Source organism: Schistocerca cancellata, chromosome 4, assembly GCF_023864275.1.
Source record: "Schistocerca cancellata isolate TAMUIC-IGC-003103 chromosome 4, iqSchCanc2.1, whole genome shotgun sequence".
Classification (NCBI taxonomy): domain Eukaryota; kingdom Metazoa; phylum Arthropoda; class Insecta; order Orthoptera; family Acrididae; genus Schistocerca; species Schistocerca cancellata.
In genome coordinates this window covers 818,587,931-818,615,880 of record NC_064629.1, presented here as the reverse complement: position 1 = coordinate 818,615,880, position 27,950 = coordinate 818,587,931, and the positions used below count along the sequence as shown (strand labels likewise).

Here is a 27,950-nt window from a genome sequence, read left to right as displayed (position 1 = left end):
AAAACCATAAAGGAAAAGAGAACATATTAAGTGTAAAATTATTTTGAGTTGTGCAACACTGCAGTAATACCACGCACCGCCACTGCTATTTATGTCGTCTTGGATTGCTAAAAACTTTTTGGGTATGAGCTGGCGAGGCTTTTCTGCTAGAGATGGGCTCGTCAATATCCAAATATGATGCATGGAGCCGTGTTTGCATGTCATCACTAGCATTGCAGAGCATGTGAGCTCTGGGAATTTTTGTAAAATGTTGTGAAAAGGAAGGTTTAGTGGATTCATGCCACCTCCGCCAATTACAGAAGCCTTCTATTATTGAGATCAGCAGTGAGATGTAAGTTGTAGAGAAAATCATCCCCTGTAATTGCCAAAACTGTTGGGATGTTAGGCAGTAGCCATTGAAGTCACAACATGCGAATAGGCAGCAATCTATTCCCGCCAGTGTCTTAACATTCCCCAAAAACTGTTTGAGGGACTTGTCCCCTTTGTTCGCCACGGAGTAACGTTTGAAGACATAGTCCAGGCCTCAGTGTGAATTGTCAGATTAGACTATCTTTTAATGCTACATAACACTGACTTTGCAACACTTCTTCAGCTTGAAAGATTTGAGTTTTGTGTAAGTGAGCAACTATGCAATGAAGTTTGTCCACGTTATCTCTGACGCTGAGCATGCATGAACCATAATAAAGGTCGTGTCAGCCAGAATGACGGTAATTTTACGTGACTAGGAGCCCTATGTTGCTTTGCTGTATGAAGCTGCCAGGGGTGCTCCGACTGGTCATTTGTCGCATTTTTCTCGGTTTGGTGCATGTTTGTCGTCCTCGGCTGTGGTTGCTCCAGTTTGTTGTTTACGATGGGGGTTGTCAGATGCGACACTGCTGCACATTTCAAGTTAATGTCTTGCTCACTGGATGAGGTCATCACTATACGGATTCGTTTACTTGGTGTGGTGTGACTCAACACTGAATTATTAGAGAGTAGTTTGAACATCGCACATTTATTGCACCTTCAACTTATACTTTACAGTACGTGACGCAAACAGAATTCCGCGCTTAGCACAACAAGACAATGAAATGAAAGACTAAAGTTACCACATACTGAATCAGATTTCATTGTTCATAACCGATGTGTCGACTGACGATATCGTTATATTACATATTAGGGTCTCTTCCCATTCCACATGGGCACGGAGCTACATAAGAGTGATTGCCTAAAAGCTTCTGTGTGCACCTCATTTATTCTAAACTTGTCGTACAGGGTTGTATAGGCCTGTATTCATTGATTCATCACTTAATACTGCTTCTTGAAACTTTGTAAGCTTTCTCGGTATAGTTTATCTATCTCCAAACATTTACCAGTTCAGATTTTTCAGTGTCTCCATGGTGCTCTCCCATGGATCAAATATGTGACCACACGTGCTGCCCTTCTTTGTGTCGGTTCAATATCCCCTGATAATCCTATTTGGGATGGGTCCACACACTTGAGGAATATTCCATGATGGATCACACGGGTGCGCTATAAGCATTCTCCTTTGTAGATGCACTGCACTTTCCCAGGATCTAACCAATGAATCGAAATTTTCCACCTGCATTACGTACAACTCAGATTATGTGGTAATTCCATGTTATATCTTTGCTCAGATAGTTGTAGTAGTTGACTGATTCCAATATTACTAAGTAGTCTATCTTGTGACGAGCATAATTTTACTTTTATGAACATCTGTCAATCTTTGCATTAGTTTGAAATTTTGTACAACTTTTTCAGACAGCACTTCATTATAGATAACTGCCTCATCTGCGAAGATGGTTATGGAAGTATTACTATCTCTTTGAAGGTAACGATCAGCACGGTCTGCCAGGTCATTAAATGACACATGGATAGCTAGGGTCTCGGTACACTACCTTGCGATACACTGAAATTTATTTATACAATTAGCGACGTCCCTTCATTCGAGACAACTAGCTGCGTCATCCCTGGTTTTCTCAAATCATTTCAGGCAAATTCCTGGGGGTTCCATCAGCAAAGCCGAGTCTGACCACCCGTTCTATTCCTCATAAGGTACACTTATGTATTCCTCTCTCTCTCTCTCTCTCTCTCTCTCTGTGTGTGTGTGTGTGTGTGTGTGTGGTGTTATTACGAGGGTAATCCCAAAAGTAAGGTCTCCTATTTTTTATAAGTACATAGACCTGTTTCTTTCTACAATGGTTTACATCAGTTTACAGCTTGAACATTTAGCTATTTTTCGACATAATCACCATTTCTGTCGATGCATTTTTGTAGACGCTGTGGCAGTTTTTGTATGCCCATGTCATACCAGCTCGCCACCGTGCTGTTCAGAAAGTTATGAACCTCTTCTTTCACCTCGTCGACGGAGCTGAATCGCTGGGACCACAACTAACGCTGACAGGTACTGTGAGACATTGAAAAAACTCAAACGGGCAATTTAGAACCGGAGAAGAGGAATGTTGAGCCAGGGCGTACACATTCTCCATGACAACGCTCGCCCACACATCGCTCGGCAAACCGTTGCTCTCCTGCAACAGTTTCATTGGAACATAATCACCCACCCACCCTATAGTCCTGACTTGGCGCCCAGTGACTATCACCTTTTCCCTAGGTTAAAAGAACATTTGGCCGGAAAGTGATTCAACTCCCACGACGAGGTGAGAAAGAAGAACAGCATGGCGGCGAGCTGTATGACATGGGCATACAAAAACTGCCACAGCGTCTACAAAAATGCATCGACAGGAAAGGCGATTATGTCGAAAAATAGCTAAATGTTCAAGCTGTAAACTGATGTAAACCATTGTAGAAATAAACAGGTCTATGTACTTAAAAATGGGAGACCTTACTTTTGGGATTACCCTCATATCTATTGATTATCGTTGTATCAGAGTGACAATTCCTATGCCATTGTGAGATGATCCTTGCATGAGTTAAAAAAAAGCCAAGAAATGCTCTGTGTATTTAGAGACTTATACTAACCAAGCATGTCTGAAAAGCCATGTAACTAACATAATTATTATGTAATTAACATAATTACTTTGAGGGAGGTTGATTTATGTGCAGTATGACGAAGAAAAAAAATGTTACCGTGTTATGTGTGCCTGTACATTTATTTGTGATGACTAAAAAGTTTGTGTGCTAGAAGCCAATAAAAATAAGAAAATGATTTATGTGCACCCAACGATATCTGCCATTATTTATCCTCGGCTTGTAAAGTCTGTGGTTTTCGGAGTAACGTCAGAGCAAGCATCTTTGGTATTGTATGTGTTTGTGTGTATGTGGCGTCGTAAGGAGATATTTTTACGTGGATTTGAATTTCGCGAGAAGTCATTTGTGTTATTGTAGAGACAAGACATTCCAGACAACTTTCGTAAACGGATTATAACATGTATGCGCAGTGTATGGAGAGACTTAAATGAACAGAACGAAATTGAATTTTGTTAAAGAGTGAGTGCATCTCAGTGCTGCAAAAAATCTCAAAAAGAGACTGTCGATGTAATATACAGGTGAAGTGATAGTTCTGAGGCATTGTATTTGTGAATAATTTGTTAACAAGGAGGGTCCTGGATGACGGAGAACGATAATGTTAACGGCTGTGTAAAGGTATGTTTTGCAGATAAGTATTTCTGCTTTCGCATTGTTTACTGCCCCGCGAGTAAACTTATTTCCTTAATTTGAATTGATCCTGTTACTGAGGTGCGACTGTATTTCCAGTATGTGACAAAAATAACGAAAAATACAACATGAAATTGACCCCTTTAAAAGCTTTAGCCTGTTCTTCTTGTTCGTAATCTTCAGGGAACAAGCTCATTGCAGAACGGTTGTAATTTTTGTTATCACGGTACAGATATAAAACGTAAGGAAAAATATTAATTTTAGAGTGATTGTGTTATGCATTCTGACCTTGCTGTGTTAACTGCATCCTGCGTAAAGATGAATCGTTCTCATATATATATATATATATAGACACACACACACACACAAAAAAAAAAAAGTATACCATGAGAACGATCCATCTTTACACAGGATGCAGTTAACATATATAAAAGCAAGCCCCCAGTGATAACACTTGGCACTCTGATACACATCTGTGAGGAAGCATCATCTGCATCCATGGTGAAAAGAGCTTCATCGGGATGCTCTATGCAATGCCTTACCTGCATTAGATATTTAGTTTTATAGAAGGCTGCACTTGGGCTGTCATACATTAGTAATAATTGCTGCAACTGATGTACCCCCAAAGCCAGATGACAATGGATAGACGGGACTTGTGGGTCACAGTTGATCGAAGATTAGGCATCAAAGATGGGACAGTAAGTCATGCTGGCGTCATTAGTTACCGTTTACCGTACACAACTGCTCTCATGGGTAACATTTCACACCTGAATCTCGGCATCCCAGGACACAGTCTGTACTGATGAATGCCACAAAGCCCTGGGAGCTATACAGCCAGTGTGTAAGAACTGACCAGCCACCCATGTTCAGAGACACCACATGGCCAATCAAAATTATGCCATATTTTGAGAGACTACCATATCCTAATGTTTTGCCATACTGGTAGTGGAAGGTGGTATGGAAACATTGGAATATGCATTTATGCCTACTTGGCCACTTCACCAAACTTTTGACCCTCGACAGTATTAAATCGAGTGCTGTCTATAGCATAGTGTTTGGAAGTGCAATTGTAAAGATAAAAGAGTCAATTTTATGCATGTCCTTTGGTAGTACTGGCATTCCAGTGATCATCCAGTTTGATTAGTATTTTCAGAGTGTTGTGTATCACTGTGCAGTAAAAGGAATATTCATTGCCATACGCATTTGAGAACACTTGTGGCAAAGCAGGAATCGTGCATTGTTGCCTGTGCCAAGATGTTAGTGGAAGTGGTTTGCCACTTCCATCCTTGGACTTGTAATAAAGTGTGAAATGTGCACCTGCTGCACAAGGCTTTTGATTCATTCTGAGATGATGATCTCCGTACAGTCAACAGTTTAGGTTGATAACGAATGAAGTGAAGTATCGAAAGAAAAGCACATTCTAAAGAAAAGGCTACTACAAAACCTACAGCACATGAAGAATGTTGATTAATCCACCTCCATTCATACGTGCTAAGTGAAACAATAATCAAAGTGTCAAAGCAATCTTTAGGTTAATAACAGATCCAAATTATTCATAGTTAATGGAATGGCTGAACAATGTTTGTGTTGAGTAGTCATGGATTAAACCACATCTTTAGTACTAAATAGACATTGGTGTCAGAATCTCCACTTACACTTATTGTGAATTCAAAGTTCCAGCAGCATTATACACTGTTCTAATGAATTCATAAAGGATAACTAATTGTGACAAATGACTGTAGTCATAGTGTTGTAGATGATATTGCCACCCTTGAATCGTATTTCAGAACACATGGCATAACTTCTCTCCACAGAAATTGGGAAACTATTTATCATCTGAACATATACAAAGAAATTGTTTGCATAAATATACTGGTTTCTTAAAAAAATATTTTTTCTATGGATGGTTTCATTCTCAATTTCAAAAAGACACATCATATTTAGTTCTGCACATCTAGATGTACTGCACCAGTGGTAAGTGCAACACAGTGTGAGGAAATAATAACTATGGTTGAGATGTCAAAATTTGTGGGTGTCCATGTCGATGATAATTTAAATGGAAAAAAACTCAATTTCAAACTCCTAAAACAGCTTAGTGCAGCCACATTTACAAGTAGTATCATTACAAATCTTGGGGAGAGAGAAATCAATAACTTGACATATTTTGCGTAATTTAATTCAGTATTGTCATATGAAATAATGTTCTGGGGTAACTCAATGTTAAGATAGAAAGTGTTCATTGCTCAAAAACATGCTTTGAGAGTAAAATGTGGTGCTCACCGACAGTCATCTTGTTGAGGCCTGTTGAAGTAGTTGAGCATTTTGACTACTGCTTCAAGGTCTGTTTATTCCCTTGTGAAGTTTGTTGTAAATAATCCACTGCAGTTCAACAAGAACAATGATCTACATAATTGCAATAACAGAAGAAAAAATAACTTGCATTACTCTACATTAAGATTATTTTTAGCACAAACTGGGGGCACAATGCTGCCACCAACATTTTTGATCACTTACACGTTGATATATCTGATAGACAGCAAAGTTAAATTTGAAAGCAGACTGAAAAGTGTTCTCCCTAACAATTCCTCCTATTCCATAGAAGAATTTCTAATTTTGTAATGGGTAAAAGGTGATGGGTGGGAATCCTTAACTCTCAACAGTACTAAAAAATTGTAGCTTATCAGCATGCATATGTTAATGTGTAATGTGCATGTAAAATTGTTCGTTCCACATCCAGTTCCTCGCAGTATCACATAAGTGCAGTCAGTTTTAGGAAAAATGAACTATTATATTCAGTTCATACTGAACACTGCAAAAATCGCAGCTCCATTACATTGCTTCCATTGCAAGAATGTCCACTTTGTTTGGATAGATGTGTGCCAAGAAGCTTTTTAGAAACTTAAAGATGCATTGCTCAGTGATTGATGCTTAGTTCACTTTGATCCTGCCAAACGAGTTGTATCGCAAGTTGACGCTTCCTGTTACAGAATCGGTGCAGAGCTTTCACACAGAATTCGTGATAAAGACAGGTCTATTGCTTCTGCATCAAAAGTTTTGTCCAAAGCTCTATGTAACTATTCACAAATTGAAAAGAGGCTTTGCCTATTGTGTATGGTGTCACCAAATTCCACCACTATTTGTGTGGCAGAAAATTCTGCTTAGTAATAGATCACAAGCCTTTGCAGTCCTTGTTTCATCTGACGAAACCGGTTACTGTACAAACTGCCCAAAAATTGCAAAGATGGGCTTTGTTGTTGTCTCAATACCAGTATGAGATTGTGTATCGTCCAACAGCTCAACATAGTAATGTGAACGCGCTTTATTGTATTCCAATTGGCCCTGATAAAAACTATTGATGCTTCCGCTGCATCTTGTTGCCTTACCGATGCTCAGGATTCTGAATTGCGTCAATCTTTTCGGCTGAGCTATTGGAAAATTGCACAGCCACAGAAGCTGATTGAAATTCGCACATCTTGGCGTCGTTCCTTGCATAGCATAAAGAACTCTGTAGTGTGCTGATACTTTGCGCGTCGGCATAGCACCGCTGTACAGAAAGATGTGATTCTTGTTCAAAATGACAGTGGACAGTCACGTGTGTTGATCTCTAAAGCTTCGCATAAAGAAGGGCTGCAGTTACTTCACCAAGAACAATGGGGGACTGTTCGTATGAAACAGCATGTCAGCACTGTACTTGGCAGGGTATGGATGCCCTTATAGAACAGAAGACATCACAGTGTCACGCTTGTGCGGAAAATCAGTCCACTCTGCCACAAAAATTCTCTGATTGGCAGTCACCATGGCAACATGTGCGTATACACTGTGCGGTACCGTTTTGGAACACTTGCTGGTTGATTGTGATTGACTCATATTGCAAGTTGCCTGTTGCTGTGCCAATGAACTCGACAACATCACATAGTGCAGTTCAGGCGTTGTCCTCTGTTTTTTGTCTCAAAGGTTTGTCTGAAGTCATAGTGTCAGGCAACGACCCTCAGTTCACATCACATGAATTTGAAAGAGTCTGTGAATGCGTGGCGTACAGCATCTAACTAGTTCACTGTTCCATCCACAGTCAAAACAGCGAAGCAAAATGTTTTGGCAGAACCTTCAAGCAGCAGTTGGCCAAACTTTGCACCACACACACCAGGGATCAAGCACTGCAACTGTTTCTTGCATCCTATCATTCGCATCCGTGAGATGGACCATTGCCGACAGAATTGCTTCACGGCTGCCACATCAGACACTGCTCCACCCTCATATCATGTGCAGAGTGATCCTTCTGTATCTCTTCCCCCAGATTTACAGATCCTGAGAACAGTGTGGCCACAGCAGCCACCAGAGGGTATCATCGCGACTCCGTTGGATGACCCCATGGAGACGGAGCCTCTGCCCCCTCTCATCCTACTGATGGAGCTGGACCTGCCTACACTGCAGCAGTCGCTGCCTTCTTCATCTGGTTCATGGCAGCAGTAGGTGGACATGTACCCTTCTGGTCATTTTCTGGGATACGTTTCCGCCAGAGCGCAGGCCAGATGGCGGGGCACGGCCGGAAGCTTGACATCCCCTGCAGCCACAGCTCCTGGCCCGACGATGCGCCCACACTCCTGCCTCCCCCACTGTGGTCGTACTCCCTACGCGACGACGGTCCATCGCTTTGGGTGGGGAGGAATGTTCTGGCGTAACCACAAGCACCGGAACGAAGAAGAAGAACGCAAGACCAGGGAAGGTGGTGAAACTACATTGGCCAATAGTGCGCTGACCAGGACATCACCATGATAGGAGCGACATCTAGCTGAAGTGAATATAAGTGCTGCTCCTGCAAGCTCGGCCGGACATTAGTGGAGTATACGCAGAGGATTACCACTGCCTAGCAGAGCGTGCTAGGAGAACGGTTATTAGTGATCCAAAAACTGTGTGTCAAACTTGTGGGAACATTGCATATAGCCAAGGACTCTGAATTATATTGCCTGTTGCCCATCACTTGTGGTAACTTGTAGTACATTCAAGTTAATTATTGTCAAATCTGCTTTATTGAAATAAAACAACAAATTGCTTGAATTGTAGAGCATTCTGAGAACACTGCATCCCTTAGGCACCCTATAGGGGACGAGTGGGAAAGACACCACAATAGTCATCTGCACAAAACAGTTACACTTAAAGTATCTGGCATTGAAGTAGTCCAATGGATGTCAATCAGAAAAGGCTTGTACAGGTTCATCAATCTTACAGCACCATCTGGAATCCAATCTGACACATCCATGCTGTCTGCTATGTATAGATGATACAAGTGGATTACAGTGCCGGTGATTTTAAAGTGGTAATTTTGTGAAGCACAGTTGTGACATCATACCGGGTGCTATCTGAGAGTGCCTGAAATTTCAAATTAGTGTGCAAATTTTTACAGTTGCACTGAAATACTGCTAGGTGTCTCCCCAAATACCCTTCTTGAATATTTATGGCAGGGGGTTGCAAGCCAAGTGGTTTGATTACTTGTTTTGGAGCCCATTTCCATTGCCGTCTTTCCATAAAATTGCAGTTTTGTGATAACTACCTGAAAGAGCAGTGTGCCTGTATAAAATTGTGCTTGGGTAAACTGCTGTAGGAACACACCAAATGTTGAAGCAAGCTTCTCAAGACAAAACTTTGGCTCAAGCACAGACTTTCAATTGATATAAGCATTTCAAAAATGGAAAATGGCTGCAGATCATCTGAGACCTCTGCAACACGTTGGGAATAAATTATGGTACATAAAAACGTATTCTGTCAGAAAAATTGAACAGGGAAGGATTGTGCTGAAATTTGTCCTGCCTCTGATTCAAGACAGTCCAGACTTTCTTTCGAGGGTTGTAATTGGTGATGAAAGTTCGGTTTATGACTATGATCCAGAAAATAAGCAGTAGTTGTTACAGTGGAACAATCCATCTTCACCACAGCCCCCCTCCTCCCCAAAATAAAAGAAAGACCAACATGTCAAAGGTAGCCTTGAAAGATGATGACTGCAATTCCCCACTAACATACTCAGCAGACTTACCTCCATGTAACTTGTCCACAGCCCATTGTCTAGTGGTTAGTGTTGCTGCCTCTCTATCACAGGGTCCCGGGTTCGATTCCCGGAAGGTTTGAGGATTTTCTCTGCCCAGGGACTGGGTGTTTGTGTTGTCCTCATCATTTATCATCATCATCGTCGTCATTGTCATCATTCGTGACAGTCACTAAATTGGACTGAGTAACAAAAAATTGGGCTGTGTAAAAACTGGGACTTTGTGTGGGCGATGATTACCATGCAGTTGAGTGCCCCGCAAACCAAACATAATCATCATCATCATCATCATCCATGTAACTTCTTCCTCTGCAAGCTGAAAAATCGTTGATGGTACAAAGATTTGATATAGCAGAATCAGAGAGCCTGCTAAACACTTTAACAAGGAAAGATTTTCAGGATGTGTTCCAAAAGTAGCAGAAACATTATGATTGGTTTATTCCCTCCCATGGAGACAACTTTGAAGTTGGTGGTGCAGAATAAGACCTAGGCAAGATGTAATAATTTTAATTAACATATTTCAGGGCCTTTTGTATACCACCTCATCTGTAATGTTTGTATTGGTTGCTTTATGTTTATCGACTGGATAATTTGCGACAGCGATCCCAAAACCTGACGCAAGACATAATCCAAAACAGTCATGATTTATGCAAGGTATAAATGGCACATGTTAACAATCAACCAAAGATGCAATACAAATTCTGCTACCTCAACACTACAGAAAATAGCAAACATAAATGTACATGCTTGATCTCAAAATGAGGCTGCATTAGCATGTATGCATGAAATTCGACTCCATCTCCTTTTGTGCAGACTATATATGCATGTTGTTATCATTAGTAGTGAAGCAATGTACTTTTGACGTCTCTTGTCTGAGAACAACTTTTTCTGTGCTAAAGGCAATCTTTTTAAAGTCTATCAGTATGCTATGTATTCATGGCAAGTGTAGCATAGTGTTTACTTAGCAATCTTCTTACACTTAAGTGAGTCAATTTATTTTTTTCCCCCTTCAGGTAACAGTGTAACGTATTGTAAGAAATTTCAGTCCCCACTGTTTTCAGACAGAATCTTTCACTCTGCAGCTTTGTCAGATGCTTATGAAATAAGAAATAACAGGATGGTTTCTGAAAGAGACTAATATCACAGTTCTGAAGAATATATATTTTTAATCCACGAGAGGCAGAATTTGTTCCCAAATGAAGCAGGTTTCAAGAAAATTTCATTGTTGCTCCTAATGGATTATGAAAACTTTTATTTTTTTATGATACGTTTATCACTGAAAGAGCTAGTTTTATAAGAGTACCCAGATTGTGTATGTGAAAAAATACAAAATGTAAATTTGAATAATTGATTTTTATGTGTGTTGTGTATTGCAATCTGTAAACATTATGTGGTGTCACCGCCAGACACCACACTTGCTAGGTGGTAACCTTTAAATCGGCCGCGGTCCGTTAGTATACGTCGGACTCGTGTGTCGCCACTATCAGTGATTGCAGACCGAGCGCCGCCACACGGCAGGTCTAGTCTAGAGAGACTCCGTAGCACTCGCCCCAGTTGTACAGCCGACTTTGCTAGCGATGGTTCACTGTCTACATACGCTCTCATTTGCAGAGACGACAGTTTAGCATAGCCTTCAGCTACGTCATTTGCTACGACCTAGCAAGGTGCCATATTTGGTTACTATGAATGTATTCTGAACAGATAATACTGTGAATCATGTACCGTCAAGAGCGACGTTCATCATTAATGGATTAAAGTTAAGTATCAAACTAATTACGTCCCCTTTCTGAATTCTAATTCCTTGTCTTGTTCCAGACCTCATGTCAGTCTAGTTGCTAAAACGCGTGCATTTCGGTCTCCACTAGTAACATGGTGTTGGCTCTTCTGCCAACACAACGCATTATACAAGTTCAGCATGAAATTTTTGCAAGTGTTTGCTTTTGTTGTCTTACATTCACAGTCACAATTTTTTCTTTGTTTAATAAATCACTTGATATTTCAACTTATGTTTCTAAAGTGATAATATGATGAAAATACTATTGCAGAAATTAAATTAAAATCGACTGGACATTTTCAATATTGAAAGTTGCATTAACATAGCAAATGTGTATTGTAATTGCTTCAGTGACAATAAGTTATAGCTTTATTACATTTTTGAGTCAATGAATTCTCATCTAGTTGGAAAAGAATAAACATTGCCATACAGTACAACATTTGAGGGCTTTCTTCATATATGACAACAGCTGTATAATGTGGACAACCATGGTAAACTGAACTTGAATAAAACTGGGGACAGCTGTTAATTGATAATTCATTGACACAACCAGTTTCGCCTAGCAAGGCGAAAAGGGCATATTTCAAATAATTTAAGCAAAGCTCTTGTAATGACTATAGATTACAAGGGTGCTTTCCTTTCTAGTTACATCTTTGTTTTTACTTTGTGGTATTACCTGTAGATGCTTTAATGCAGTAAACCAGTTGTGTCAATAAGTCATCAATTAACAGCTGTTTGTGTTTTTATTCAAGTTAAGCTTACCACAACTGAAAAAGTTGTTTTGTTGGACGAGGGAAGACCTCTCACTGTGTTTAATTACCAAGAGATAAATACACTAAACAGAAGGATGTAGGTTGTAGTAGGTACTGGGATATGAAGAAGGGATGAATACACTAAACCGTTCAGAAGGATGTAGGTTGCAGTAGGTACTGGGGGATGAAGAAGCTTGCACATGATAGAGTAGCATGGAGAGCTGCATCAAACCAGTTTCTGGACTGAAGACCACAATAACAAAAAACTCAATACATTTTGATTTCCATTACATAACAGTTGTTTTTCAGAATAACCACTGTTCACTACAACCAATATTGCCCAATAGATCCAGCAGCATTCCTGACCATCACACTGTGTTGTCATTTTGTATAATGTTGAATAATGTGCTCTGGGAAATAGCATTCACCTGTTGTATTCCAAGTGTTCTTGGTCGTCAGTGCTATTGAAATGCAAGAGAGACCTGTTGGAAAGGAAAATTTTTTGTCTGATTCCATGCTAGAATTTGTATGAGCAGATGGTTGCCTGAGGTATTTTTGATCCATTGTCGAAGTTTATCACATGTAAGGGAAGAAAACCTAACGGTCCATGATGCTTCTGGCATGAGCGTGTAGCAGCACTCTGACAGTGTGACTTCACTCAAGCTGATGCAATAATGCACATCACTGCCCTACAGGTAAGATCACTTTCATTCCGTGATGGCATCACATTCTGTAGTTCACTACCAGATTTATGACTTGTTAGGCACAATCTGGCACATATCTTCTACATATGTATCCTTATCGACATACAGATTCTTATTGAAGCATTATGCTTCTAACAACTGCAGTTTCATAAAAATAGGAATCTGATTTCACAAAGGTACCATAAAAGCTTAATGACCAGGTTATTTGGCACTCTTTGATGCTATGAAGGCATTATGACCTCTTACACGGAATTTGCTGCAGGCAGACAGCTGTACACAGTTGGTAAGATTTGGCAACTCTGATCACATGCATATCCTTTCAAATTGCAGGAATATAAAACTAGAAAGAGAATTGTTTTAATACTCAATTTCATTGGAGTGTTACATGCTTTTGTTGTTTTCTCAATAACTTTCAAGAATTATGGGTGAAGAGGACTCTTAGTTTGCAAAATAATTCACTGTGTCCTTTTTATTGTTGATATAACAGTAATGGTTGAACTGGGATAAGAACTAGAGTGAATAATGAGCTTCCTGACATGTAACATTACAGAAACTGATTCTAAATATCAGTCAGAAGGAAACGAAGGATGTGTGAAAACAGAAATGTGACAGAAATGAAAAGTAGAACTAAAAAGAAAAACTTCGAGGGCATAAAAGAATTCTTCTATGTGAATAGAAAAGGTGTTACCAAGCTGCTGGGAGAAAATTAATCTTACATTAAATAATCATAATAATCGTGATATGAGGAAGATATATCTACAGTTTTTTGTGGAAGCAATATACTAAGCAGGAAAAGCTTACACATATTCTAATTATAATTGCTTTTTATTCCTTATTACAGGATAGCAGACAACGTATCAGAATGTTTAACCACGATTATGAGAAACGACTGGTGTGGATACCTAAAGGAAATGAGAAATCAACTAGAAGTCCACTCAGTCCACCTAATAGTGCAAGTACACCATTCACACCACCTGATTCTGTAAGTGTTTACTGAATGTAATTAATTCATAATATCCGTTCCTAAATAGAGATAATGAGATATTATATAGGGTATAGAAAACCTGCGTATAAAATTTTTTTGTGTTTAGAGGAGATAAAAAGAAACACTTTTTTGTGTTACAGAAGTGTCATAGATGCACCATTTCCCTGCTTGGGGTCCATGAAGTTTTGATGCTAGGAGTGTTCATAGACAGTATTCAAACTGCTGTGTTATGAACATTGTTTTAGAGATGTTACTGGCCTCCTAAGGGCTTCTTTTAATGGAGGGAGATGAAGCGTTTTATGTATGAGATGTTGATAAATGCCTCAGTAAAGCTGGTTGTCCATTTAGCTGAAGCTGTAGCCATTATTCACAAAACACTTGGTTGTTTGCAGTGTGTTAGGCAGTCATTAGCACACAGATGCCAGTTTGTACATTACTGTAAACAGAAAACCATTTTAGCAACATCTCTAAAACCATATTCATCGTGTGACAGTTTGAAGAGCATCTCTGAACATCATTAGTGTCAAAACCTTCATGGACACCTAGCGAGGAAACAGTGCATTTATGACATGTTTGTCGAGTTTCTTTTTATTTTCTCTAAAAACCCAAAAATTTTGTGTCTGTAGCTTTTTACATCCTATGCATTGAGGTTATGTGCTATCACAACAGTTGGTAAGTGGGACCAAAGTGACAACATTTTTATTTGTCAACCAGATAAGATTTTTAAGTAGAAATGTAAGAGGAAACTATGGGGTTATTTTGAAAAGTAAAGCCTCTGAATTTTTTATCTGAAAACTTATAAATCTTTTTAAATAAAACAAACTTTATTAACATTCTACAGCTTTATTCTCCATTTCTGTATATTTATTTCTCAACACAGTCACCATGGTGATGAACACATTTCTCCCAGTGAGAGACCAGTTTGTTGGTACCTTCACTGTGAATGTTTGACTTTGATAATCTCACTTCTGCTTGCACCACTTCGTTACCATTAAAGTGTAGTCCTCAAAGGTGTTCTGTAGTTTTTGAAATACTTAAGATGTAAGTGGTGTTCTGCATTTGCATCACCTGTCAAAATGTTGTTAAATGAATAAGAAACTGTTGACAGGTTTCCAGTATCGTCTGTTTCATACTTGGTCTTGTAAGCTGATATACAGTCAGGAGAACGGTGTGCTGACCACATGCTCCTCCATATCTGCATCCACTAATGTCTGTGGGCTGAGGATTACAGGGCGGCTGATCGGCAATGTTGGGCCTCCATGACCTATCTGGGTGGAGTTTAGTTTTTTTTTTTTCCCCTATTTCACGCCGGGAGTGAGCGTTTGAGGCCTCGACCATGCACACAGTTTTCTGTACCGCGGTTCTGCAGTGATGGCCTGTACTCTCCCTCATGAAATTCCACTGTTACTGAGAGCTGTGTCTGTGTTATCTGACAGTTTTGCTGATGAGTCTTGTTGGTTGCTGTATGCGGTCATTCGCTCTGAGCTCTGTTACGCTTGTTGAAGTTAGCACTACCATTTCCTTCATTACGAGCATGAACAACCCAGTGTTGGACATTACTGATGTCGATACAATCATCATTGTAAACAGCTTTCATTCTTCTATGGATTTCATTTGGAAGCATGTTTTGTGCAGTTAGAAGCTCGGTTACAGCTTGCTGTTTCTCACCCGCTGAAATAGTTATGTTACACATTGCCATGTTAAATGCTACAATTTGGAGCCTTCTAATGGCAGTGTTGCAACTCATGTCAACAAAGCAGGAAAGTCAACCACATGACATGTAATACCTCAACCCGAATTGAGAACAGAATAAAAAATTAGAAGGCAGTACTTTTCAGCATTCCCTCACATATTGGAGTAAAAGGGCTCAGAGGCCTTTGAAAGTATGTGGGTAATTTGTATTGTTCTTGACTCAGTTTTTATATGTGAGTTGTCATTGAAATGTTGTCTGGCATAAAATTAGTTCAGATCTGTAGTTCATATAAGTAAGTCCTTTTGTGCTATAGGTTGTAAACTCCATAAGCTGCTTGTAATAAATAAGGTTTTGCGGTGTAATGGTGAGGTCATAATTGTTAGCACCTTTCTGCTTACAATAATATGTAGTGTCCTTGTTCTCCAAACATGCATTTTTGCTAAGGTTATGGCATTCTTTTGCTTCTGCTTTCTGTTTTTATAAGTTGAGAATTAATACCCTTATATATTGCTGTTATGTCATTGAATACTTTCAGCATCATTACTAAAAATACCTGTAAATTTGTGGCACACTGATTTGCTTAAAAAAATTTATAGGAAGAAGCTTATTATTAGTTCTATATTGCACAATTTAAGAGATTTATTAGTCTGCATAGCAAGTAATTATTGCTTGGCACACTACTTTTACTTTTAAAGAGTGGTATGGCTACACATCAAAATTATCATAGATCTCTGAACTTTGTCACATTTATGGACTGCTGTGTGTGTAATTAATAAACTTTCCTATCTGTCCACTGTCAATTTTTAGATAAATTAGATCAAACAGTCAAGTACATAGAACTGTTATAAGCTGATTTCCTTTGACTTTAGACATAAAATAAATGAAACTCGGAGTAACTAATAAAATTTGAAGTAGGTAGATTTAAATACAGTACTTTCAGAAACTAATTAGGTAATGTGGTTTTCAAAATGCAAGCTCAAAAGTGCTCCAAAATATATTGGAGAAGGCAGTGTGTAATATGTTAACCATGAATTCATTTGGTATGATTTGCTATCAGACTCAAGGTTCCATATGAAAAATAAATAATTATGTGACAGGGAATTTACTTTATTTCTATTTCTTTTCTTCTTGTTCTAATAATCTTAATATGTGTGAGTAAGCAAGTAAATTAATTATAATTTTTTAAAATTTTATTTATGCACTGTTTAACTGAAACAGGTCCTCGTAACAACTTATGGACAGTATTTTGAAATTATATTGCTCCTATATTATAGCAGCATCTTGCAGAAAGTCCAAATATTCTCAAACCATATCATGTTAAAGTAGCCTTTAAAAGTGGATAACATGCTGGTATACAAGTTATGACACAACCTGAAACGTTGAGCAATCAAATATGATAAATCAGGTGTGTGTAATATACAGTACACCGCATGTGATACTAGATATACAGGGTAGACACGAATAAATTATAAACTAAGATATAAAGAGCATAAACACATGTTTAGATTGTGTAACCTTGACAAATCGTCAGTGGCCAAGCTCATTCACATTACAGGGCTTCCATGTGTAGGAATTGAAGGTCTCAGTGTGCCATATACACAGAGTAAAGGTAAAACACTGGATCTGTTGGAATAACTGTAAATTTTAATGTACAGTATTAAATTTGAGAATTTAGTGAACAAGGATAAAACAACCAAAGTAAATTATTTCTTTAAAAGCTTTGTGGTAATGCTATAAACTATAATGCTAGCTTTCAGTGCGAATGAAGAATTGCAGTACCCCAATAGGCATGGTCGCAAAATATAACGTTCCTCCAGATTATGCACTAATGGCATGTGAGTTACATATATCAATATGATGGGTTACAGATAATCTTTGACTAGTTTGTATGCGTGTCTTTATTGGCTGGGGGAAACTGGGGGGGGGGGGGGGGAGGAGGGGGGTCTGGTAGCTACCTTCAATGAAAACATCAGATGGCTCTTGGCTGTGTTGAACTACAGATGGTCATGTATAGTGTACACATTAGTCCCATTGTATTGTGCAAGCTGGAAAACAATCTCTTGGAAGCCATGACATGTGCTGTTGATCTCGGATGCTGCAAATTACAACAAGATACCATATGGGCACTATGGACATGGTGCCTGATAAGAGGTCTGTTGAGGGAATTTAAGTGTTCTGATGCTTGTTATGGTTTGAGTGTGAAGGTAAAAACTTGTCCTTCCAAAACATGGTAATTTTAATGTTATTAATATAAATTTGATTGAGCTGAATTATTTTCTTAAAGTGACAGAACCTGTTTTTTTTTATGCTGCATGACTAGTCAGACTGGCATTCCAAATTGAGTTTTGTGCATCACTTAGTTACAGTTTATCATTAAAGCATAGCAGCAGACACAACAAATTGTCTGTGTACCTCTGGGTAGAAGCTGACTGTTGCAACATGAATTACGTTTTTTTAAAACTATTATCCGTGGGAATCAGAAAACATCAATGATGCAAAAGACCTCACCACTCTGGGATACATTTTATAATTGTGTAATATTAAAGACAGTTAGTATTTTTATACTAAAACCTACCAGTGAGTAAGTACAGCTAAGATGTTGTTAATGGCTTGTACAGAATACCCTCTCTCTCTCTCTCTCTCTCTCTCTCTCTCTCTCTCTCTCTGTGTGTGTGTGTGTGTGTGTGTGTGTGTGTGTGTGAAGCAGAAAATTGTCGTGCATACATGGACCAGGTGATTTGTCCGCAGAACAGGATTCATAGAACGGACAGTTCCTGGATGACTTAAGACTAACTCTGAATTTTCCTGTGCTTTAATTATGAGGTTCACACCAGAGAGCCCTTACACATCAAAGACGTGAGGTGGTATTAAAGTTTCTGTCACGCTGCATTGGAAAAAAAAAATGTTATTTGTCCAGTGTGCGTGCCTACTTCTGCTTACATGGAAAATAAGGCTGAGTCATATATCTACCTCAGGTTTTCTCTTTGCACAGGATGCACTGTAATTAGCGAATTTCTCTTTATTGAGTAGTCATTTTATGTCTCATTTGTACAAATTGCACCAAAACAGAAATAAATGCTACTAGCAAATATGCTGTCACACTGGTATTACATAAAAAAAGTTGAGGTTATCCATTCTTAGTGTATGATTATTTTCCCGTCTTTCATTTGCCTGAAACTCCAATTTATTTGTTTGCAGCAATTTACTGGACCTCTGTTTTCCTTATAGGTAACCACTAGTGCAAGTGTATTAGTGTCTTTATCTCCGCACGGATAACATGCTGTTCAGTTCTTATATTGCCTTCAGTTTCTGCAGGCACAAAAGTGGCTTGTTGTGTCTAAATATGAATGTTCAACAGATTAGATATTATAGATAAAAACACACATTTCAGAATAAATGATTGTGATTTTAGGTCAAAGAACTAAGATGAGTGAGGGCTAAGAGGCAACTGCACATAGGCACTCCACCCCTGAAGTAATCTTCAGTCCACAGTGGTGTGTGTACTGTGGCTATTTTATGTATAGATTACTGAGCACCTTAACACTCTAAGATGGACTGTGGTGAACCATGGTAGATATTATTGATGGTCAACAAATGGTCTATCTGTATATTGCAAGTGTTTTCTCAGAACACTGCAAGTCAGACAATACAAGTTCAGTGGTTCCACTACATCTTGAATGATTGTATTTTGTGATATCAGTGTCTAAAATCCTTGCTGGTTCTTCCATTATAAGATAGGTCTGATGTGGTCCTGAAACTTGTGTTCTGGGAGGAGTGGGATTATAGTCCCCATCTGGCCATCCAGGTACAATTTTCCCATGCTTTCCCTAAATCATTTAAGATGAATGCTGGAATCATACCTTTAAAAAAATAAAAAAAAGACGATGATGCTTTCTCATCTTAGTTCAGTCCGAGCTTGTGTTCTCTCTCTGCTGATCTCTCAGATTGCAAATATAAGGCACAGTCAAATGAATATGAGGCAGGTGGAAAAAAGGTAAGTAAACCATTCATTATTTCAAAAGTAATCATTACAACTGTTAATACATTTACCCCACTGGGAGACAAGACAGTGATTGCCTTCATGGGAAAATGTTTGTGGTTGCATGTAGAACCACAATTGTACCCAGGCATGCACCTTTTCATCTGAAGCAGACTGATGGCCACAAATGTCTTTCTTCAGGGCTCCAAAAATGTGGAAATCATATGGGAAGAGATTAGAACTATATTGGAGGATGTGTAAGGGTTTTCCAGCAAAACTTCTGCAGCATATTCAAAACATTCTTGGCAATATTTCTATGGTTTTGGAGCCATGAAAAGACACATTTGTGGCCATTGATTTGCTTCAGATTAAGCGATGTATGCCTGGGTACAATAATAGTTCCATAGGCAACTGCAAACATTTTTCCATCAAGTCATTGTCCATCTTGTCTCACAGTGGGGTAAATGTATTAACAGTAATGGCGATTACTTTTGAAATAATGCACAGTTTACTTACTTCCCCCCCCCCCCCCCCCCTGTTTCATTTTCATTTCACTGCCATTTATAGAAAAGGCTAATATGATATTAGTAAACTGAAGGACTGTCCATGGTAAGATCCCAAAATTAATATTGCTTATTAAAGGTAATAATATCTATACAGTATTAGAAACAGAAGGTTGGTTGACTCCAGAAGTGAGTAGCAATGAAATCCCTAAATTCAGGTTGGAATGTGTATTGTAAGGCTAGTTTATAAATCAATATTAAAACTAAACTCCGTTCGAACAGGCCTCGGAAGGTCCATTGGTACTGACCAACCGCTGTGTCATCCTCAGCCGATAGTCATCACTGGATGCAGACGTGGAGGGGCATGTGGTGAGCACACTGCTCTCCTGGCTGTTGTGTTCTTTCATGACCAGATTGTACACCAATAGTGTTGGCACATTTATTGCAGGAAAAAATTTAGCTAGTGAGGTTATTACAATTCCAAACGTGAAATAATGTGGATAAAGTTAAGCATGTGTACTGCTGATCAGCCTGGAATCCTTACCAGGTTGGATTGATAGCAGAGATAGAAAAGATACAATGAAGAGCTGCACATTTCGTCACAGGTTCGTTTAATTGGCACAAGAGCACTACAGAGATGCTCAACAAACTCTGGTGGCACACTCTGAAAGAGGGGTGCCTTGTATCACAGAGAGCCTTACTATTGAAATTACAGGATAGTATGTTGTGGGAAGAGTTTGGCAACATATTACTTCCTCTCATATATGTCTCCTGAAATGACCATGGTGCAAAAATCAGAGAAATTAGAGCTGATAGGGAAGTTCAGCAACAATAATTTTTCACATGCACCATTCCCAAATGGGACAAGGAAGAGGGAAAACAATAGTTGTACCAGAGGTACCCTCCGCGCAGTCCATAATGTGACTTTCATAGTGTGGATGTCGATGTAGGTCTCACTGCTGATAGAATATTCCACTCTAATCTTCTTTCCATAAGTTTTGTAATTTCCAGTATCCCTGCCATGTTTTCATTCTTGCTAAACTGAAAGCTTAGTTGTTACTTATGAGTATGGAGGAAGAATGTAGTATGACATTTTGTTTCTTTGGAGACACTACTTGAGCTGAATATTCTCGGAGAAAACTATAAAAGATAATTATAATGAAACATATCATTGCTTAAACATTCTCATCTCACTATGTATGTAATTTTTTTAAATCAAATTTCATGCTACCAAACCCTGCCCAGTTACCGTGCGGTCTAATGCACTGCTTTCCGAGCGGGAAGGCGTGCCGGTCCCCTGCATGAATCTGCCCGGCAGATTGGTGTCGAGGTCCAGTGTGCCAGCCAGTCTGTGGATGGTTTTTAAGGTGGTTTTCCATCTGCCTCGGCGAATGCGGGCTGGTTCCCCTTATTCTGCCTCAGTTACACTGTGTTGGTGATTGCTGCGCAAACACTTTCTCCACGTACACATATACCATAATTACTTTACCATGCAAACATTGGGGTTACACTCGTCTGATTTGAGACATTCCTGGGGGGGTCCACTGGGGGCCAAATCACACAATAACCCTGGGTTCAGTGTAGGGCGTCGGTGGGGTGAGTGGATTGCTATAGCCTGTTGTGGGGTTGTGAACCACTGAGCCTATGGCGAAGACGAAGCCACTCCGTCGTTTCTAGGGCCCCGGTTCCATGCACATACACATGTTACCAACATAGAACAAAACTAAAAGTTGATTTTTAATGATGTTGTTGTATTAAAAGATTAGGCCTGACAGGCTGTGACAACATCCACACTGTAGACATCTAAAATTTTCTACAATGTAGAACCTAAACAAAGTAACTTGACAACAAATATTATGCTTTTCCAGACCAGGAAGATGTTTTCAGTTTGCAAATTGAATGTCTTGTACAATGTTGCAGTGCCTGTGTTGGTCAGAAGTATGATGCAATGTTCCTTCGGACATGCATGCGTGTCAGAAGGAACTTTGCATCATCCTTCTTAACAACACTGGCAGTACAGTATCGTATTTATTCACCGACTCTGGCCAAGCGACTTTCAATTAACGCGTCTCCCATAATGAACGCACAAGTGCAGGTTGTAGATACATGGTTGACGACATATGGAAGTTTGGGTCTGGCCATGAGTTGTGCTCAGATAACTTAACTGTAAGGTGACTGCTCACGAAAAGTGGGAACTCCAGGTTCATGTCCCAGTCCAGCACAAATTTCCATTGTTGTCATTCCATTGTACAGCTGATGGTTGCCATATTTGCAAATGCATGTACATTTCGTGTAAACAGGTTATCTTCGCAAAGTAGTTTGTTTTCGTACTCCAAGAGTAACTTTTGGAATAAGTAATGTAAGTTTTACGAAGTAGGTAGCGTGATCACAAGTTTGAGTATAATACGCTATTTCATCTGGAAGGACTTGTCAAGCAGATGTGATGATTTCAGTGTGTGCCTGTGTGTGTGTGTGTGTGTGTGTGTGTGTGTGTGTGTGTGTGTGTGTGTGTGTAATCAACTTTATTATTTATTAAGTCCCTTACTTCCGTCTAATAAGTTATGAACAACTGTTAAAAGTACAGCAACAATACATGTAAACATGAAGGTATTGCATATAAAATTTTTGCTGATTGTATTTTCATATCATATATACTGTGTGTGTACAGCAAAGCTATATATTCATTTCATGTTCAAATTCCAGGCCCTATCACCATACAAATGCTTTCAGCCAGGTATGGGTGTTTCATGTGGTCCTGACCGGTTCATCCCACACAGAGCAACAAACAACTGGCAGATTAAATTTTCCATGATTTCCGTAAGTCAGGTCAATATCCTCATTGTATGTTCATATATAATTCCTTGCTGGTTACCTGTAGTGTTATGGTTCTTGTTATAATTGTTTTAGAAGTTGATTAATTCATTTCATTCCATAGTCTGACAAGCTCAAGTACTAATCAGACAGTTGAATTTTGTTGCTTGTTGATGTATATTGGCATTTAAGAAGTGGAATAAAACTTATTAAGAACTGAAACTTTTATCAATTTCCACACGTATATGAAAGTTCAGACACCTACTTGTTGGTTTTCTTCCTTCTCTTTGGGAACCAAACAGGAAAAAAATACCTACAGATGACACAACTATGCTATTTCTTCTGGTTAGTGCTTTTAAAGACTTATGAATATGTTTGATATGTTACTTCATCAGTTCTTAATGTTTTATTAGTGAAATCACATGTGGTATTGCTTGTAACTGTTTTCTAAGTTCATACATGTATAGTTCTCTGAATAATAGTCTTTGTCTCTCCTTTAAAGTTTAAAATGTGGAAATAATACACAAAGATCATAGACAAACATTAAGGTTTGTGTATTTTTGAGCCCTGTATCCTTATTTTACAGCACCAAATGGAGCACACTTTCAATGTAGATGTAGTTTCATTCCCTCATTTGTGTCTTACACATGAAGTCTAATGTTAAATATATACTTATATGGATAGGGTGTCTGTTCTTTCGGACATGTCCGAACAGACACCATTTATGACCTGCAGCCGCCTAGAACGAAATTAGAATTATATTAATACCTTCAGCTGCTGACGGGCGTTGATATATATCAATGGAGACAGGTGAAAATATGTGCCCCGACCGGGACTCGAACCCGGGATCTCTTGCTTACATGTCAGTCGCACTAGCCTATGTGCTCTCAGTTGCTCAGATGGAGAGAGATCCTGGGTTCAAGTCCCACTTGGGGCAAACATTTTCACCTGTCCCCGTTGGTATATATCAACGCCCGTCAGCAGCTGAAGGTATTAATATTATTCTAATTTTGTTCTAGATGACTGCAGGTCATCAATAGTGTCTGTTCTTTCAGACATGTGCAAAAGAAGAGACACCATATCCATATAAGTATATAGTTCTGGCAGTACCGGCCATGACCTTTTTCTTCTGCACGGATGCACACATATTACCCAAACTCTTACAGGACTTGGTAAGAATGTCTTCCACGAGTAATGAATGTGTTGGGTAGGGACAGTACAAATGTAGTGTGTGGACGTATAAGGTGAGAATGTGGGTCTCGTGGGAGGCGTGCGCGAGATAGTCCCTGGAGTCGCACTATCCTCTGTTTCCTCGGTGGCTGAGATGGATTGTGTGTCTGCCATGTAAGCAAGAGATCCCGGGTTCAATTCCCAGTCGGGGTACACATTTTCACCTGTCCCTGTTGATATATATCAACGCCCGTCAGCAGCTGAAGGTATTAATATAATTCTAATAATGTTAAATATTTCCTACAATAATTTGTGTAGCCAGTGGATAACTTTGTTTTGAAACATGTGGTGTGTAAAACAATTTACATATTCCTAGTGTGTTCTTTAAGGCAAGTTCCCAACTTGATGTATAGATAAAGGTTATTGTTACAAAGAAAAGTATGATAAAAAATACCAGCCTTTTAAGTTTGAAATTTAACAATGCTAAATTGTTTAGTATTTGTTTGGCAGCCATCACTGGTAAACACACTTAGTGAATTTGTAAACATGGATAAAAATTGTCATCATTATGTAATACATTACTTTCAATTGAAAGGTCTTAGTCCAACTAATATTAAAGCTGAGCTAGATTCTACTCTTTGGCAGTCTGCTCCTTTGTTTACAACTGTAAAATATAGAGTGGCAGAGTTTAAGCAAAGCCATATGAGGTGCCAAAACAAAAACAAAAATCATGCTGTTTGACCAAATGAGGTGAGGTGACAGTGCCAGAAATTGTGAAGAAAATTCAGAAAGTGGTATTGGATGTCCATTGACTAAACGTGCGTGAACTAGCAGACATTGGCATTTCAAAAAGTACTGCATATTGCATACTGACTAAAAAATTGGACATGAGAAAGCTGTGCACAGGATGGGTGCCGCATTTACTCACAATGACATGAAAACAGCCTCCTGAGGATGTTTAAGTTTTCCGTTGCAGTAAAGCTGAGTTTTTGTCTTCACCCATAACCATGGATGAAACATGGTTCCACCACTTCACACCCAAGATGAAGCAACAATCAAAGTAGAGGACTGACGGAATTATTAGCTTCAAAGAATGTAAAGACCACGCTATCTGCAGGCAAGGTCATGCCATCAGTTTTTTAGCTATGTGCGTGGGATAATTTCCATTGATTACCTTCAGAAAGGAAAAACAGTCAATGGCAAGTATTGTATAAAACATTCTTGGACTTGCTGCAATGTCAGTTCAGTAAAACCTCGAGCTTTCGAAGGTTTCCGCCATCATTTTTGTCAGAGGCAACTGACTGTCAAAATTGCTGCTGTGGTGATCTTTAAAGCACAAAGACAGATTCTGATAGGTTGGTAGTTATGTCATGCTGTTGCAGATAGTGTCAATGTCTGCACTGGTGGTGCAACTGCTCCCACTGTGGCATAAACATTGTCACAAATATCTCTGGCTCTTCTCTGCATTGAGAGCTCACTTCCATGTACAGCTGAGGTTATATCTGCCATCATGACTGAAGGTTTTCCCACACATTCTTATTTCTACAGCCTCTTTAATTATAAAGTTCCAGTATGTGGGAGCCTTAGACAAAACTGGTTTTTTGTCAAACAATATTTTATATTTGTTTGAGAGGCTGAGCTCAGCAACTGCAGATTTCTCCAGTTCATGATTTTTAATATGCCATTGATGTTCTGCACAGCAGTTGGAAATGGTGCGGATGGACTGCCTGATGTAATTGCTTCTGCACATAGATGAGATGTTCTAAATCCCTGGAGACTGTCCTTAGCAGGGTATAGCATCTGCTTTATCTTCTTAAGAGATCAGAAAATAGATCCGATACCTCGTCATGCCAGGACCCTGCGTATTTTGCTGGATGTATCACCACAGAAGGGAAGGAATGCAATTAGTGGCTCATCAAGTGAATGTTCAACATTGTCATGTTTCCTTTTCTTGGAGAACTTTCATTATAGCAATCATTGTACCAAAACATCTAAAAACGGCAGCCTTCCCTCTTTCTCTGGCTCAACAGTGAACTGGGTGTTTGGGCACATGCTGGTCATATGTTGCTGGAACTGTTCAAGAGCTCCTATACCATGTGGCCTGACCATAAATGTGTTATCGACATAATGATAAAATGAAGATGGAGAGAAGAGGAGCCAGCTTAACGCACGTTCCTCAAAATGTTCCATAAAAAAGTTGGACATTGCTGGAGACAATGGAGAACCCATACCCATTGTCCGTCATTTCATAAAATTTACCACCTTACAAGAAGTATGTGTTTTGTGCGGCAGTGCCGTTGTGAAGGACTTTGTTTTAATGACAAGTATCATCCAATCATATTGGAGCATTTGAATGATGAAATCAAGCAAAAATAGTGGCATTTGGTGAAAAAAAGAAAGTTATTTTTTATCTCAATAATGCACCAGTTCACACATCCGTTAATTACATGGCCCAGCTTGCTTCCTCATGCACCCTATTCACCAGGTTTATTCTTCTCTGATTATTTTCTGTTTCCATACTTGAAGAAATAGCATGGTGCTGTAAGATTTGCCAAAAATAAGGAGGTAAAGTCTGCGCGGTTGATGGCTGTTTCGTGGGGCTTGATGGTGTTCACAGTCAACGGGGTATCGAAGCTATTGAACACTACTGGGAAAAGTGTATTGAGATGAAAGAAAACTATGTGGAGAAATAAAGATGTTTTTTCTCAAAAAAAAAATTGTGTTGTCTTTGTTATGTCAGGTACTTCTGGGACAGCCCTCGTAAGTATGACGACACACAAATTTCTGACAGCAGAGAAGTTACCTCAGTTGGATCAGAACTGTCTTAAATTGATTAGTGTAAGGAAATGACAGGAACCCTACAAATTTTAATTGAACTAAATGATGTGCTTAAAAAAGAACTCTGTCAACAAAGGCTTCATATATTCTCCATTGTGCATGTTCATACGAACAATTACTCATTTGTGAGAAGATAATCTTTTAAATCCTAATTAACGTGTCATATTTGCGCGAGATAAAGGATGGGTCAGGGGACTTCATTATTATAATGTAACTATCAGTTTCTGATTCACTACACTTTGTTACTTTGTGCTGCTGTTTTGTTTAGGGACCCTTAATCTGATTCTCCTGCCATTACCTGAGATTTAATTACACTTCATTGCCCTTGTTTTGCTTGTGTTGGTGTTCATCTTGTAAGCTCTTCTCAAGACACTAACCATTCCATCCCACAGATCTTCCAATTCCTTTGCCATTTCTGACAGAATTATAAGTTTTTGTTTCTACTCCCTTAACTTTAATTCCCTTTCCGAATTTCTCCTTGGTTTGCTTGACAGCTTTCTCAGTGTACAGATTGATTAACATTGTGGTTGGGTACAAAACTTTCTCGCACCCTTCTCAACTACTGCTTCCCATTCACTTTCATTGACTCTTTCAAATGCAATCTGGCTTCTGTAAAAGATGTTATCCTCGGTTCCTTTAAAATTTCATAAAGTACATCTGAGTCAACACTGTCAAAAGCTTTCTCTAATTCTGTAAAAACTATAAACTTAAGTCTGCCTTCCTTCATTTGATTTTCTAAGGTAACTTGCATGGTCGGTTTTGCCCCACATGTTCATACATTTCTCATGAACCCAAAATGAGTTTCCCCAACATCTGCTTCTATCAGTTTTTCATTTTACTTTAAATAAGTTGTGTAAGTATTTTACAACCATGACTCATTAAACTGATGGTTCGGTAATATTCACATGTGTCAGCAACTGCTTTATTTGGAATTTGTTTTATAACATTCTTCTTGACATCTGAGGGTACGTTGCCTGTCTCCTATATCTTGTGTACCAAGTGGAATAGGTTATTTCGTCACCAGGATCTCAATAATTCAGAGGGCATGTCATCTATTCCAGGTGCCATGTTTTGACTTAGGTCTTT

At 39.0% G+C, this 27,950-nt stretch overlaps 1 protein-coding gene across 3 annotated transcripts in view; it reads left to right on the top strand.

Annotated features, from left to right (window-relative positions):
• The first annotated feature begins 3,251 nt into the window (after positions 1-3,251).
• Positions 3,252-27,950, top strand: part of LOC126184834 (fizzy-related protein homolog) — a 111,795-nt gene continuing 87,096 nt past the window's right edge. For 2 of the 3 annotated variants that reach the window (XM_049927425.1, XM_049927423.1), the window contains exons 1-3: positions 3,252-3,606; positions 13,727-13,867; positions 22,749-22,871. In XM_049927425.1, coding sequence (XP_049783382.1) covers positions 3,571-3,606; positions 13,727-13,867; positions 22,749-22,871 — 300 coding nt within the window. In that variant the 5' untranslated portion in view covers positions 3,252-3,570. The remainder of the gene's footprint in view (positions 3,607-13,726; positions 13,868-22,748; positions 22,872-27,950) is intronic. The other variant, XM_049927424.1, reaches the window with a different exon arrangement.